Raw genomic sequence first — 15,251 nt, 5'->3', positions numbered from 1 at the left:
CTTCTCAAGTTGGGTTTTAAAAGCCTAGTTTTGTCTTCTATGAGTTACAGACTGCTGTTTACAAGAGCCAGTAGTAAACCTCTAACAATCCCAGAATGCAATCTGTTGTAATATCAGTCCTCATTCCCTGTTGTATTTTGTGCTTTTTCATACAGTTGTTTCCCTTTCCTTTCCTTCAGTTACCTCTTGAGCTTGCATTAAAAGGTTATGTCCCAAAATAAGGATAAAGGAAGGACAACATGAAGGGGTGGAAAACACAACCTAAAACAGCTCCATAATTGTTGGAGCAAAAAGCAAAACAAAAAACAAATGTATAAACATCTTGATTTTGGAAAGTGTAAATAGTTTAAATTAATCATGTTACTGTACTGTGGACAGGACCAAAAGCTTAAAATCACACTATCAAACATTTTGTTTCTTCTTATCTGCCCTTCTTCTGCTTAGAAAAACTGTCTGCTTTCTCCTGAAAGATATTTCAGTACAAAATCTAAAATAAACTACTTCAGAATACATTTCAAATGGCAGAAGGCTGATCCGTTGGTACATCCATCCATCCATTTTCTCTGTCAGCGTTGCAATGGGGCCCAGAGCCTATCTGTGGCAGTCTATGGGTGAAATGGGGAATGCACCCTTGAGGTTGATACATTTATGTGCAAATTAATGTCTGGTTACTGTTGGTGTGTCAGGCCTTCAGGCTTGTCCAAAGTATTACATGCTTACTTGTATTAGAAAAAGGGAAACTCAAAGAAGTGGGTGGGTGGGAATGGAAACTACTGTCCATCAAGCAAATTCAGCATGTCTTCAGTTCTGTATAAAGACAAAATAATTCTCTGAAAGCATGTTTCACATTATAGGCTGAAAAAAAATTAAATGTGCATGACTAGTTTGTTAAAAAAAAATCTTAAAACATACAGAACAAAAAAACTAAATCTTACAGTGTCAATGAAAAGAACCCTCATCTGACTAACAGTTCATTTCTTCTTTGTCAACAACACAAGTTTGTTATGTCTTCTTGTATTGTTTCTGTTATTTAGTGAAATATGCCATAACAATTTTCTTCAGACCCCTCCCTGCAGGAGATGCCTCTAATTTAGGAGTCATGTTAAAAAGGATGGTTTAAGTCTTAAATGCAGCTGTCAGTGACAGTCATTTAGGTCTACAGTGAAAAGGCAGATTCAAACCACAAGAATAGAGGACTTCCAACCAGAGATGTTTATGAAACATTTTTAGAAAAGGTGCAAGGAGGGCCCAGGAGGATAAAATACGGCATTGAAAAGACATAATTTCTTATCTCCAGATGCTACAGATGGGTCACTACACCACAGTGTTCCTCTGCCTGTACGGAGGGGGTGGCAAAACATTGCCAGCCTTCATAGCAGCCTCAGACAAATATTCCTGGTTTTCTGCCACAGCAGGGCGAATGCGTCCATTCTGCCGGTAAAAGAAACGAGTGCTGCAGTCCTGCAGGTATTCAGGATTGTGCAACGTGGACTTGGGGGGGAGACTGTGCTGCCAATACTCAGGATTGTCAAAAGTTGCTTTCTTGGCTTTCTTGTCAAACATCATTGTGCTACTGCTGATGCCTGTGTGCAGGGTGTGTCCTGAATGCCCTGGATGCAGGGTATGTGATGGATAAGTTGGTTGGGGGAGTAGGCCAGGAGTAACTACATATCCAGTAGATGAAACAATGTGGCTTGATGTGGAAGGGTTTGCTGTTTGCAAGACTGATTGTGCAGTAGAAGATGTAGAAGCAGAGATAGAAATTGCACCAGCTAATCCATTCTTGTCCCCAGGGTTAAGGAATGTATTCAGGTACAGTGGCTCATTAATATACTCATCATCACCATGGACAGACTGACTTTTTGGTCCTGCCGAAGCCCCAGCTATGAGTAAAGTGTGGCAACTTGCTCCATCCATCACCACGTGGGCATCACCATTTCTACGACGCGTCACAAATGGGTTTTCCTCAACAGGATGGAGATCTGCGAATAAAGAGGGGATCAAAGATATTACTACTTGTACTGCTTAGTCCTATAAGTTGTCGGTTAGTCATTCAGTTGCTATAAACCATTCATCTATTGACATTACTTAAAGCATCAAACAACCACAAAACAGGCTTTATGTGGAAGGCACCCAGACTTATAGATTGCTCTGGTGCGAGACACAGAATAAGAAAAAAGACTACTGAATAGATATCGAAACATGTTCAAAAAATTGATAGAAAGTCTGGTTGCCTTCCAATTTAAGCCTTTTTACTGGTTGACTGATAATTTATACGTTATAAGTCTTAAAGAAATTTGTAATTGAAATTGGCATTCATTTTTTTTTTATGTCATTGATTTAACCTGATGTGTTCTTTTTTCTCATGGAAACCGTGTAGCCATCCTTGTCTCCCTTTTCCCCTCGCTCTGTCAGGAGACCGGTAGGATCTGCACTGTAGCGCTGTCCACTACTGTCCTCACCACCTTGAGAAGCAAACAGAAGGGATGAAGTTAGAACTTTGTTTTATTCGCAAGATAAGATCTGTGAAGGCTAAGAGGGTAGTTTTTGGATACATATATATTTCATTCAAGTCATTGTCAACAACAGGATAAAAAAAAATGCATTCTTGTACATGGCAGTATTATTCAACAGAGTTACAGTCAGGTAACTGATAAGCACACTGTTCTTTTAGGGCTTCCGGTGTGTTAAAGAACTGCAAGACATCTGATTATATTCGTTTGTTTTTAACTGTGCTTTTTAACATTGCTCAGTTGGCATCATCAAATGAAGAATCAGTCATGTTCTAGTCAAGCATACAGTATATATATATTTTTTTACAAACAACAATATATTTTCATATATATTTTTTTTTTTTACAAACTGCATTATATATATATATATATATATATAAAATGCTGTTTGTAAACAGTGGTATGAGTGCTGCCTTTCAACCAGCTTTACCTTGTCCAGCAGCGTGGGTAGAACCAAGCGTGTTTGACCTTGAGGAAACCTGCTTCCTTAGAGTGCCATTACAACGAGGGTCATCCTGGTTACCAAGGTTATATCCACAACCAATCTGGGCCCCTGCAGTGTCCTGTGAAGGGAGGCTGCTTCCAGAGTTCGGTTGACCCACTCTAGGCAGAGTCCCCAGTATGTCACCCATGGTGAAATTTGGATCCTGGCTGCCAAATTGGTTCTGAACAGAATTAAGTTGAAAAACAAAAGGTTTTGTTGGGATAGGGATGAAGCAATGTGCAATAAAAATGTATTCTTTCAAAAGCAATGTATATGTGTGTATGTGTATATTGTGTACAAATAAAATAACAGGTAAGAGACATGTTAAAAAAACAGTCTGTGTTGAAATTGGATTTCACTGGTTTCATGTAAGTTGATAGTTCTGTTTTTCCTTTTTTTTTATTTTTTTTTATTTAAACATTGCAGGCAAACGAGAGAAATACCTTTGCATCAAAATGATATGGAAGCCTGACTACCATGAGCAATTTAATTAAAGGGATTTTAATTAAAAAAGCTTAAAGTGGCGATATCAGCTTAGCCCTGCTGTGTTCATTTATATCTGTGCTCATAAAAAAAAGGTTATTTTCAAGATCCCCTGTAAAGCTTTATACTGATTTATCTCTGTTTCTCAATTTTATTTAAAGGTTGGATTTGTTCAGTTTTATTTTCATCTTTATTTCTTAAGAGCCTTGGGCCTTTCGTCATACTCCAAAGGGAAGTTGTTTGGTTAATTGCACACACAGATTGGGGAAAAAAATGTAAAATGGCATCTTCTATTCAAGATTATATTCAACTAATTGAACTTTAGATATTGATTCCACTTCTAATCAATACTTTTAATAACTTACTTGGTATATAAACAAGTAAATATGACATTTACAGTTCTACAAGAAGGTTAATACAAATCAGATGGAGCTACACCTTTGCCTAGAGACGGGACATTCACTGTTTGTCTATGGTCCTTTTTCTGTTTAGGTGATACAGAGTTGTAAACTTTATTACCAGTCTCATTGTTTGTGATCTGTTAAATAGACTCTTGTCACAACATAGACTTGGTCACTAAATACATTTGGGTTACCACTAATTAGAATATGTACAAAGCAAACTGTTATCTTTCATATTCAGATTCAGATATAACTGTGTTCTAGATTTAAGTATTGAAGCAACAGAAAATATAAATTCTAACAAAAATATAAAAAAAAAAAACAGTTTGAAGGAAAGGTTTTAAAATATCATACAAATGGACAGAATCTAATTTCCAAAATATATTAGGAAGAGTTGAATTAGGAAAAAATCAAATAAGAAGACAGACACAATCCTATAGTAAAATATAAATCCCTTTACTGTATGTATACCCCTTCAACTTTCCTTTTATTTCATAACCGCAGGATTTGATAGCGATAATGCGGCACAGCAGACAGTTCAGTGATAAAACAAATATAGATTTCTAAGAAGGGTTAGTTTGTAAAAAAATATTCCAGCTTCTACCATCACACAGCACATTTCAGCCACCACATGGAAAGGAAAAGAGCATGGCACAACTACAAGCCTACGAAAACATAGCTGTCTATCTAAGCTGACAGGCTGAACTAGAAGTATGAGGCCATGGAAACTCAAAGTTCTACCTTCTATCTATCAGCTGGCAAAATGTGTTGTCAGAACAATCATGCATTATGTAACTGTGCATTCTTTTTTTTATAAATCTGACTACTGTGGAAGTGTATATTTGTACTGTCTGAAAGTGTACACGCTTTTTTGCTATGTATATATTTGCTTATAAATACCATATATGTGAAAATAATATAATTCAACATATATCTTCATAATAACGCATTTTGTAGGAAGTTATGTTGTATGTTTAACACTAGTATGATACTGACTGACTGAACACAAAGAGACAAGAATTTATTTGCTTTTTAGATGATGGTAAAGCAAATATTTTTAGTTGTAAAGCAACAAAGATTTGAAAAGTCCAATCATAATCACAGAAGACTACTAAAATAAATAGAAATATGTCTGAATCGAGTATGTTTGATGAGCCTGAAGAGAGATTAAAAATAAATATTCACACTTTTAGAGACGTACATCGTTTTACTTTACAAATTGGACAAAAGGAAGAGTTTTCATGTTCTAGAAAGGGAAAAAACTCAACTATTATGAGATCCGACATGGACAAGTTTGCTTTAAGGAAACTGTCATTTTTCCCGAAGAGTTAAAATTCTTTTTACCTGGAGAAATTTGCATATACTAAAATTATTTACCTTGTTTGTATCCATGCGTGTTCGAGGAGTGTATGCCAGAGGTGAAATATTGAACGAGTGAGGAACCAGGTACTCCTCAGCATCCATCAGATCCTCCAGCTCGTCCTCTTCTAGCAGGTTCTGAAAAAACTTGCTATCATTGGGGCTGGGCAGCTTCATGCGGTCATCACCCTGATAAGTATATTTAAGTGTGCATTTTTCAGATTATTCTAAAGTTCATGTAAAGAACCACTGATACTATATGACAAAACTGATATGGTACATCATTTACTTGGTAAAGGTTTATCACTAATTCAGTTCTCAATTTTCTCATTTTTTAAAGAGTTTCACAGATTTCAAATTTTCTACAGAGGTATACCCAGTTTAGGTCCAAGAGTGAACAGACAATCTTTTATGAAAAATATTTCCTTATATAATAGCTGTGAAATTAAATGAGAAAACCAACCTGGATGACCAAGTATCGCTGGGGATCCCGGGCCATTCGAGTAAACTCTGCGCCTAGCTCCTTGAACTTGGGTCGACTATCTGCATCAATCATCCAACCTAAAAAACAAAAGAAAAAGTATATATATTATATATATATAAAAAAGTGTGTGTCTGGCTTTAAGTTGGACCCTAGATGTCAGTATGCTTATTGGATTTTTTTTTTTAGTGGAGCGGTATCAAGCAACCCTTATAAAGCTGAACCAATTCTCTACAAGCTCATGAAGAAAAACGTTTTTCATTTACTGTCTTTATGTCATCTGTAATATGCACAACTGATTTTCATTATGGTATTTCACAGAAGTAATAATAACTCCACTTTTTAACATTCTGTCATATTGTAACCAAAGTCAGTGCATATACCGGTAATAAGGATTTCATGTGATAGACAGGCATAATTTAATGCATACTTGTAAATTAGAATAAAAATGACATATTTTTAATGGTTTATTAATAGAAATCTAAATATGTCAAATGCATTTGTATCCACCCATCATTATTGTGATGGCTAGAGAAAAAAATCGGTTGCAATTAGTTAATAGACTACCCACATTATGTTATTTATTCTTAGTGTACTGTAGATTCTCTGTAAAGACCTCATGCTAGTTTGGAAACACTGCTGAATGAAAAGTATCATAAACACAAACAAACACACTAGACAGAACAGGTATTAAGTTTTGGGGAAGTGTAAAGCAAATTATCAGTAATAAAAAGTGTATAGTACAACTGCAAACCTACTGTAATAAGACAGGTCCACCTAAACTTTGCAAGGAAAGCATTGTTCAGAATGATCCGAAAAACAGCCATGGTAACTATTTAGAAGTTGCAGATCTCTATTAAGCTTTTTCGCAAAGTGCAAATGTGTTGAAGGAAAAAGTATTGCTCAATCTCTCTATTCAAACCTTTAAAATTCTTAAACATTATGTCAGGGTTGATCATAGGATGATGCAGCTGAGTATATGGGAATTCAGCTAGAGAACTTAAAAAAGGCTTGCATAAGACTGACAAAATGTGGAAGAGTTCAAAAGATATGAATACTTTGAGAAAAACATTGTAAAATCCTTTACCAAATTTTAACTCCCAATATTTTTTCTGCCTTGCATACAGTATTTATAAAATAGATAAAAAAAACATGTGTATGTATAGCATCATTGCTTTAGTTATTAATTTTGCTTAACTGACAGGCATGAACTTAGCATTTTTGCTTTTTTTTTTATCACATTTTGTATTTTTAGTTTTGTGAAAATGAGCAAATACACATTTCCTATTTAAAGGTGTTGTTACATGTCACATATTCAACCTAAATATAAATACTGTTTCATCACTAGAATTGCCATATGGAGAAATATCCTCTACTGCCAATTTTACTGGTGGACACATGGATACAGCACCAAAGCAATCATGCGATATTACCTTATCTGAGCATCATTGGCAATATGTTGAAATGAACACTGAGGCTGTACAAATTAAGCAGAAGGTGGTATGAAATAGCTTAGTAGTAAATAAACTTTTTTTGTAAATAACAGCATATAACAAGGGTACTCTCTACTGTTTGCCAAGTTGGCGCAGGAACTGGGGGTGGGGGGTGGCAGAAAAAGTCAAGGTGACAATGACAGCCAGAGGCTCCATGTCACTGAGCAGTGGACAAGGCCAGTCGTCAATTGGCAGCAAGTCTATACCCTTGCAAAAGCAACCACATGTTACAGTGCTATCTGATGGCATTCCATGAGAGTGTGGCAAATAATGCCAACAAGTTGTTAATACAGTTATCTGTGATGTAAAATACAAAACTGGCCTCTCCCTGTATATCTATAGATAGATAGATAGATAGATAGATAGATAGATAGATAGATAGATAGATAGATAGATAGATAGATAGATAGATAGATAGATAGATAGATAGATAGACAGACAGACAGACAGACAGACAGACAGACAGACAGACAGACTGCTGTATCTAAGAGCATAATTTTGAAAAATCAGTCACTAAATTCTCTAAGAAACCCAAAGTGATATAAGGTAATTTAAAGAAAAAAGTATTTTTCTAACTTTATTGTATTTGCAAAATTGCTGGAACACATATGATGACTAAAAATATAAACATTTCAAGACCGAATCTCAAGAACACCCAAGTTGGTCAAATCTGTTTCTACTTCTACTTCCTACTTCTTGGGCAATATTCCCATAAATTTAAAAACTGCTCAATGAGTGGCTAAACAAATGAAAGCCACCTCCTCAGTAGAAGACTCAGATCTGCACCTATGCCTTAAAGAAACCTCTTTTAAAGGATAAAAATCTGTATAGTTTTGAAAAGAACACATATTGCTTGAGAAAGGAGTGAAGGGAACCATTTGTGTCAAAAGAAATACTATCATTACATCCAAACTAAGTAGAAAGCCTCAGATTTCAGCATTCAGAAGCCTACAGTTCAGTGTTAGGCCTGATCCCCTGTCAGTTTCAAACCAATTTACAGTTTCTTGCACACAACCAAACATCTCCCAGTAAGTCAGATTACTAATGGCAATAACGATGTCCTGTTGTTAGGTGAATCAAAGTGGAGTTCTGCTTGTGAATCTGATCAGCAAAAGAGCACTTGCAAAACAAGCTTAAAAGCTTGAAAATGTCCCCTAACTAGCTATGATTAGAAAAGTCTTTTGGATAAATAACTAAACATTTCAAACTACAAAATAAAATGTCCAGTTTTCCTTATTTAATTTTTTATCCTTTCCTTTTTAATATCAGAAGATAATATTAGAAATATTAAATTCTCTTTGCTGCCTGAAAAGTTTATGTTGCCTCATGCACATTAAAATTAGCTGCAGATGTTTTGTTTGTACATACATTTCACCATGACCATATAGACATCAATGGTACAGATTGGTGGCTGGGGAAGGCGCTCTCCTTTCTCTAGCAGATCTGGAATGTCTCTAGTAGGAATTCCATCATATGGCTTTCCTCCAAAGGTCATAAGTTCCCATATGGTTACACCTTTAAGTCAAAAGATGGATGAAAAAGAAATATCAGATTCCATATATGGAGCAGCTTGATCATACAGAAATGATCAATACAATGATCTCAACAGATTGTAAAAGTAACTCACCATAACTCCAAACATCACTCTGGTGAGTAAACTTCCTGTAATGGATACACTCTAGGGCCATCCATTTGATTGGCATCTGCAATACAGAACTATGTGTTATTAATGCATACATGTAAACATTATTGACAAAAGCAATAAGAGAAATAAAAAACAACTTTGTGTGCAAGAAAACCGTTTTGCAATGTTGATTTCAACTTTAATTTTGTAAGAACTAACTATTTCAGCCATGTTGGGCAGTAAAAAGTGATCACAAATTAAAGGAGTTTAAAGGGAGTGTTTTACAAACACGATATCGACCTTAAGCTTTTAAAGTTTTGTCATACAGTTTAAGTTCACAACTCACGATGTATGTGCAGCATGAGGCTCTGATGCGATCTACCTGCTCACACTGTACGTCTAAAAAACATGTCTGACTCAGCTCAAGCAAGATGGAGCTACTCTTACTCATCTATCCGGTAGAAGAGGAATATGAAGCTCACTAGAGTAAACGTTGCTGCCTTGGCAATTGGTGTAATTTTGTACTGAAAGCCCTAAAAAGAAAAAGAGAGGATGCATTTGGACAAAGTCATGGCTGAGCAAACATGGCAGGGTGAAGAAAAAGATGAATCCTTGTTTGCACATGCCCACTGAGCAATTTGCCCTTGACGGTTGGGACCTCACCTCACGATTCGTGATCGGGAGGTGGTCGTGAGAGGCTGATCGCACCTGATAACCCCCATGTACACTACACGATGCACAATCAGGCTGAAAGTCGGGCCAATCGGAAAATTCTCGCATGTCTGGAAAGTCGCCCCGAAAAGAGCAAAATAATCAAACAGCGTAAGCCCGACTTGAGCACCTAAATACAAAGACAGGCACTCATGTACTTAGACTTAAATGCATTAAAAAAAGACAAAGCATAAAGGAGTGTGGTCTGAAATAAATCTTAACACTGTGATTAGATTTGAAGGCCAATTCCATTGATTACAGTGATAGAGCTCAAGAGAAGAGGGAATGTTGAAGGTTAAAGTGCCTTTATTTTACAGCTAAGGGGATAACACCTTAGCACTCATCACTGAGAGAACGCTGAGACAGAGAAACCACAATAAATGTAAGGAGCGAGAGAAGAGGAATATGTTTGCTTTGGTAAAAGAGGGTTTCAAAACAATTTATTAGTCAGCTAAAGGATAAACAAAGATTAGAAAAGGTCAGAGATCTGTGCTCACACAGCCCCAGGGACAGATTTATTCACTACGTTTACAGAGTTTTGAGATCTCCTCTCCCCGAAGGTAAATAAAACGGTTCAATAGAGCAGAAGAGTATTTTACTCCAAGAAAAAGCATCCTTTGTGATTGGTAATGCTCCTCCCTGAGGCTATGAAATCCTTATTAATGTTAATGCCTATTGTTTCATTTTATAACTCATCAATGCAGCAGTCTAAAGGAATTGTTCAATATTTCATTTCCATAACCATCACATGAAACTGCAGAAAATAAAATGTGATAAACTGCTCTGATTGCAGAACTAGGATTGGTTCTAATGTATGAACTTAAATCACCCCGTTGGAATAAAAAATAAGTTAGTTCTAAATATATATAAACGGAATCAGACAAGTCCTATAAAAAGCCAATGCTTTGGTAAAACACGTAGTTATTGTGCTTTTAAGTTCTTAGAAAGTTTGCATTTACTTTATACAAAAATAAAATAATTCTGAAAAGTAAAGGGGAAAAAATATGTAAATTTTGTTCAATTATTTCACATTTATCTTAAGAAGAAATTAAGTCAAGATAGCAAGCAAGTTTTTTCAAGCTACAGTTAAATAAATATTACATCATGGGTTTAATGCACTGTGAAGAGCCCAATAGTAAATTGCAATAATTCAAACATATAAAAAGCATTACAGTTTTATTTGTTGAATTATATGGGGTGGTGCAAATATTTGTGAAAAAGATGCTGAAATGAACCTTTCCCCCATCAGCATTGTATTCTTTTTCGTTGACATCCAGCAGCCGAGCCAGGCCAAAGTCTGTGATCTTGATGTGGTTTGGAGATTTGACAAGAACATTCCGGGCTGCTAGATCTCTGTGGACAAGTCTGCGCTCCTCCAGGTACATCATTCCCTGCAATGAAGATGATTGATCATAAGAGTACAGACAAAAATAACATTTTATATAGAATACAACTGTCATGACTGTCTGGACTTCTGTTTAAGTTTCGTTTTGAGTTTCCAGTTACACTTTGATATATGTCATTCTGTGTTTTCTTGGTCATTGGTTTCTTTTTCATATTGGGTCATTCTAGTTGTTTTCTAATTATATTTCAACAGCGTTGTATTTCTTGAGCTACTCTCTATTGTGCCAGTCTCCTTTTCCCTAGCTCCCTTCTAGTTACTTCTAACAAAACCTGCCTACAATGAGTTTATTTGCCCATTCTTTGTTTTCTCTCCCATAGATACTCTTCCTGTGCAGGTCCTTATTGCTGGATTCACATCTTTACTTCACTCCTCATGTCTGTTTCTCCCTGGCATCTCCTACTTTTAGGTCACCTGTTTATTATTCCGGATTTATGCTTCTGCTACCATCTACACCTAAATTAAATCGGCAAGAAATCCTCTCTGCCTCCTCATTTTTTGCATTTGGGTCCTCAACTAACTTCCACTAAACCTGACAGCAACATAAAAAAAAAAAAAACATACTCTATTGGCACTGATGTGTTTTTTTTATATGCTTTTGAGCATTTACTTTTAGGTCAAAATGCTCATAATTGCTCTCTTCTGAGCATCAGTTTTGAATGAGACATTATTTCTTTCCCAGAATGTTCATCCATCACATGAACTTCTAAATTTTATAGGGATTTATAGAAATAAGGGTATAAAACGTAAATTGTTTTAAGGGAATCTAATCCTTCTTCACAGTGCCGTACAATACTCTACAGTGTATAAAATACATGGTCTGACTCCCTGATTGTGTCTTCAGTTTTTTTGCCATTATAAACAGCACCATCATCATTACAACCGTCAAATCTATTTTAGAGTTGTGATTTTTCTTAGTGTCACTGTCATTGCAACCATAATGTTATTTCTTGAAAATATAGATTTTCTATACATAAATCTTAGCAACTACCACAATAAGACCTTCTAATCATTAAAAGCCTGGTTATGTAATAAAACCCTCACCCACAAACATGTATAGATCCTTAAAAGGAAGAAGTATCGAAGGAAAAGATCCTCAAAGATTTTTTTCTGAAGAAATTTTTTCAGCACTCCTCCCTTCAGCTCAGGTTAAATTACTATTTTAAATTTCTGCTGCTGTGTTTTTTTCCTCTAAAACGCATATGTGCTTTTATTCATAAAGCATAGGCTAGAATTTGAAGGAAAAAAAATCAGTGTACAACCCACTTTACTTGAACAAAGTACTTTAGCCTAACCTCCCTGTCTTGGATTCCTTCTTTAAAAAGTGCCCTTTAGAGTCTGTAGTCATGCATTTTTCCCATTACCTTAACCAGCACGCAGTGCAATGCATACATTTTATCCAACAAACACTTGCTGAGTGGTTCCTGGTTTCACTGAGTAAAGTAGGCTAGTATTAGAGAATCAACACCCAAATTACACTTTTTTCCTCAGACATAGCAAAACGGTGATGCCCAGAGCTTTAAGGGCTGTACTTTTTCTCTGGGGTAATAGTGTGCTCAGAGGCACCCTGCGCAAATAAGTAACACAAAGGAGAAATAATCTCTGGTCAGGCCAGAGGCTCATATAACAAACCTGTTCTGAATCAAGAAGACAGATGTAACCAAATTTAACAGTTTAGAGGAGCAAAAGAATGGAAACAAAATGATTAAAATCAGTAGCCAGATCATACGTAATGATGCAGCATAACAAGCCCAGCTTACCTAAAGTGCAAGTGAAGATAGAAATAAGCCCTGACCACTTTAGGCTTTATGAAACTTAGGAGTCACTAGTGCTTGAGTTTCCAAGTCATCTTAAGCGAAAAGTCCTGGTAATTATTTCCTTCAGTCATTTAAAGATAGTTACCTTAATTGGGAAAGTTGCTTTTCCTCTCTGTCTTATCTGCCTACATCTCCTCCATCTAATGATCATATCTGCCATGTCCACACTGCCTTTACCAGTTGCGGCTGCCTTTAGGATACGCAAAATACAGTACAAGTAATGAATGCATTTGTTTGCTGCTTTAATGGCCTGTGTCTGTCTGTCTGTCTGCACTTATTTAAAAAAAAAAAAAAAAAAAACTATTTGCATCCTCTCCTAGAGTTTTATTTTATTTCCAACTGGGGAGCAGCAAGTGTTATTTGTCTGGTCTTAAAAAATAAAAAATAAAAAATTATTTATATATATATATATATATATATATATATATATATATATATATATATATATATATATATATAGATATATATTGCAGCGCTAGTCCTTGTAGATTAACACCCATACACTTTGCTGGCCACTGCTGTTTTATCGTCTATTGAGTGACCGATTGCTACAACCTAGAAGACTTCTTTGACTTCTTTGTATTCCAAAATGGCCCATAAAATACCATTTGAAAAATGTTCATTCCAAAAACAAAACAAGCGATACCAACATGTTAATTTCCGGCCAAGTTGCTTGATGCAACTGGAAGACTCAAATAACATGCAGATATTAACAGAAACTTTAACATTTACATTTCTCAATTTTGTAAATGCCAAGGATTTTAGGTCAAGATTATTACTCACTCTAACTTGGTTGTGTCTTATCTTTAAAGTTGGTGTTTTCATTTTTTTGGACAGTTGTAAGATGTTTTCTAAGTGCACACAATTATTGTTGCAGTGCTGTAATTATCTTCACATACTGTAGATAAATTGTGCTGCGAGTTCAATCGAGCTTCTTTTGAAAAACATTGCTTAGGAGCAAGAAGTGCAAAGATTTGAACTGCTTTGGTTATTGACCAGCTGGCTCCAGCGTATATTAAAACATTGTAACGGTTGTTTTCTTCTTAGAGAGCTGGAAAGAGTGCAAGCTTTTAAAATGGTAATATCTTCTTAAATTATTTTTGGATTTTCATAAGTTTGATATAATTAATTAGGACATGTGAATTATTTTAAAGGATAATTGGTGAACTTTGGAGAACATACGTACATACATACGTTTCACTACTTACTACCCATTTTTAGACATTCAGACATATTGACATGGTCAATTTGTTTTGTTATATGTATTGCTATGTGTGCTTAAGTATACATGTATACATTTATATATGCATGTATATGTGTGTATATATATATATATATATATATATATATATATATATATATATATATATATATATATATATATATAATAAAAAATAAATAAAAATAATTGGAAAACTTAGATTCCACTTTTTCAGGATTTTTAAGAAATTCAAAACAACACCAGGTAGAATTGTTAATGCACTTTGCTGGATAGTAAATGCAATCCATGCAAATCATTGCTACTAGATTTTAATGCATAAATCCTTTTTTGCCATGAACTGTAAAGCACAAATACACACACACAGATACGCACCCATGTTATCTCACACTGGAGACTTTTCATTGACTTTAATTCATTTTGCATTAATTTCTATAGCCTAACATTGACCCTTATCTTAACCATTACTATACCATACCTAACACTAAACCTAACCTAAACTCAAATCAAACCTTAGTCCTAAACCTAAACTCCACCCCAAGAACAGAACTTCTCCTCATGGGGACCAGTATTTGATCCCCAAAATGTATTTGAAAAAAAGAAAAGCTGCAACATATTTAATGAAATTGCTGCCCATCAAATACATACAACCTCAAGTGTGTAATTGGTATTATATGCTTTGTGAATACAGTGCAGCCCATGCAAGCTGCAGAACACTTCTAAATAGAAGGGTTCTGTGCATTCCCCTTTGGCCTCAAAATTTTATCAGCACATTTACTAGCATAGTGAAACTATACTTGAATCCACTTAAATAGGTTGAAATTTGAGAACTCACAGTGTGTGCTAATGATTGGTCTTTCTTTCACTTGTCTTACAGGATCAAAAAGGTTCTATCTTGGGTGCATCCTTTATTTCAATCTATACTGTATTGAGCATTAAGATAAAAAATTGTCAAATGCCCTTTCTTTGTATCCATGCTGATGATACTGTACTTGTATGCTTTGCCAACACACTTAAAGCTACAGTGTGTAATAATTACAGGGATATAAAGTCAGAAATTTAATATATTATACATAACTATGTTATTTATCATCACCTATGAGCTCAGCCATTTAACCATAATATTTGCGTTGCCTTAGAATTCGTTATTTATAATTACATAGGAGCGGGTCTCGCAGCCATGGAGGCTGACATCTTTGCGCTACGGCAAGCGCAGAGGCAACAAACTAGCGATTGCGAGATCGCCCATTACGCTCGAAAATAA

General features: G+C 35.4%; 1 protein-coding gene across 1 annotated transcript in view; it reads right to left on the bottom strand.

The window, feature by feature from the left end:
• Positions 1-439: 439 nt before the first annotated feature.
• LOC119794887 (receptor tyrosine-protein kinase erbB-4-like) overlaps positions 440-15,251 on the bottom strand; it is a 385,459-nt gene continuing 370,647 nt past the window's right edge. The window contains exons 22-29 of the mRNA XM_038302633.1: positions 10,785-10,940; positions 8,842-8,917; positions 8,583-8,729; positions 5,704-5,801; positions 5,259-5,429; positions 2,944-3,178; positions 2,346-2,465; positions 440-1,982 (exon numbers count right to left, since the gene is read on the bottom strand). Of these exons, the coding sequence (XP_038158561.1) occupies positions 1,315-1,982; positions 2,346-2,465; positions 2,944-3,178; positions 5,259-5,429; positions 5,704-5,801; positions 8,583-8,729; positions 8,842-8,917; positions 10,785-10,940 (1,671 nt within the window). The 3' untranslated portion in view covers positions 440-1,314. The remainder of the gene's footprint in view (positions 1,983-2,345; positions 2,466-2,943; positions 3,179-5,258; positions 5,430-5,703; positions 5,802-8,582; positions 8,730-8,841; positions 8,918-10,784; positions 10,941-15,251) is intronic.

The sequence above is a fragment of the Cyprinodon tularosa genome, unplaced genomic scaffold (genome assembly GCF_016077235.1).
Source record: "Cyprinodon tularosa strain WSP-4 unplaced genomic scaffold, ASM1607723v1 ctg496, whole genome shotgun sequence".
Lineage (NCBI taxonomy): Eukaryota > Metazoa > Chordata > Actinopteri > Cyprinodontiformes > Cyprinodontidae > Cyprinodon > Cyprinodon tularosa.
Note: the sequence above shows the minus strand (reverse complement) of the source record. Positions and strands in the feature narration are given on the sequence as shown.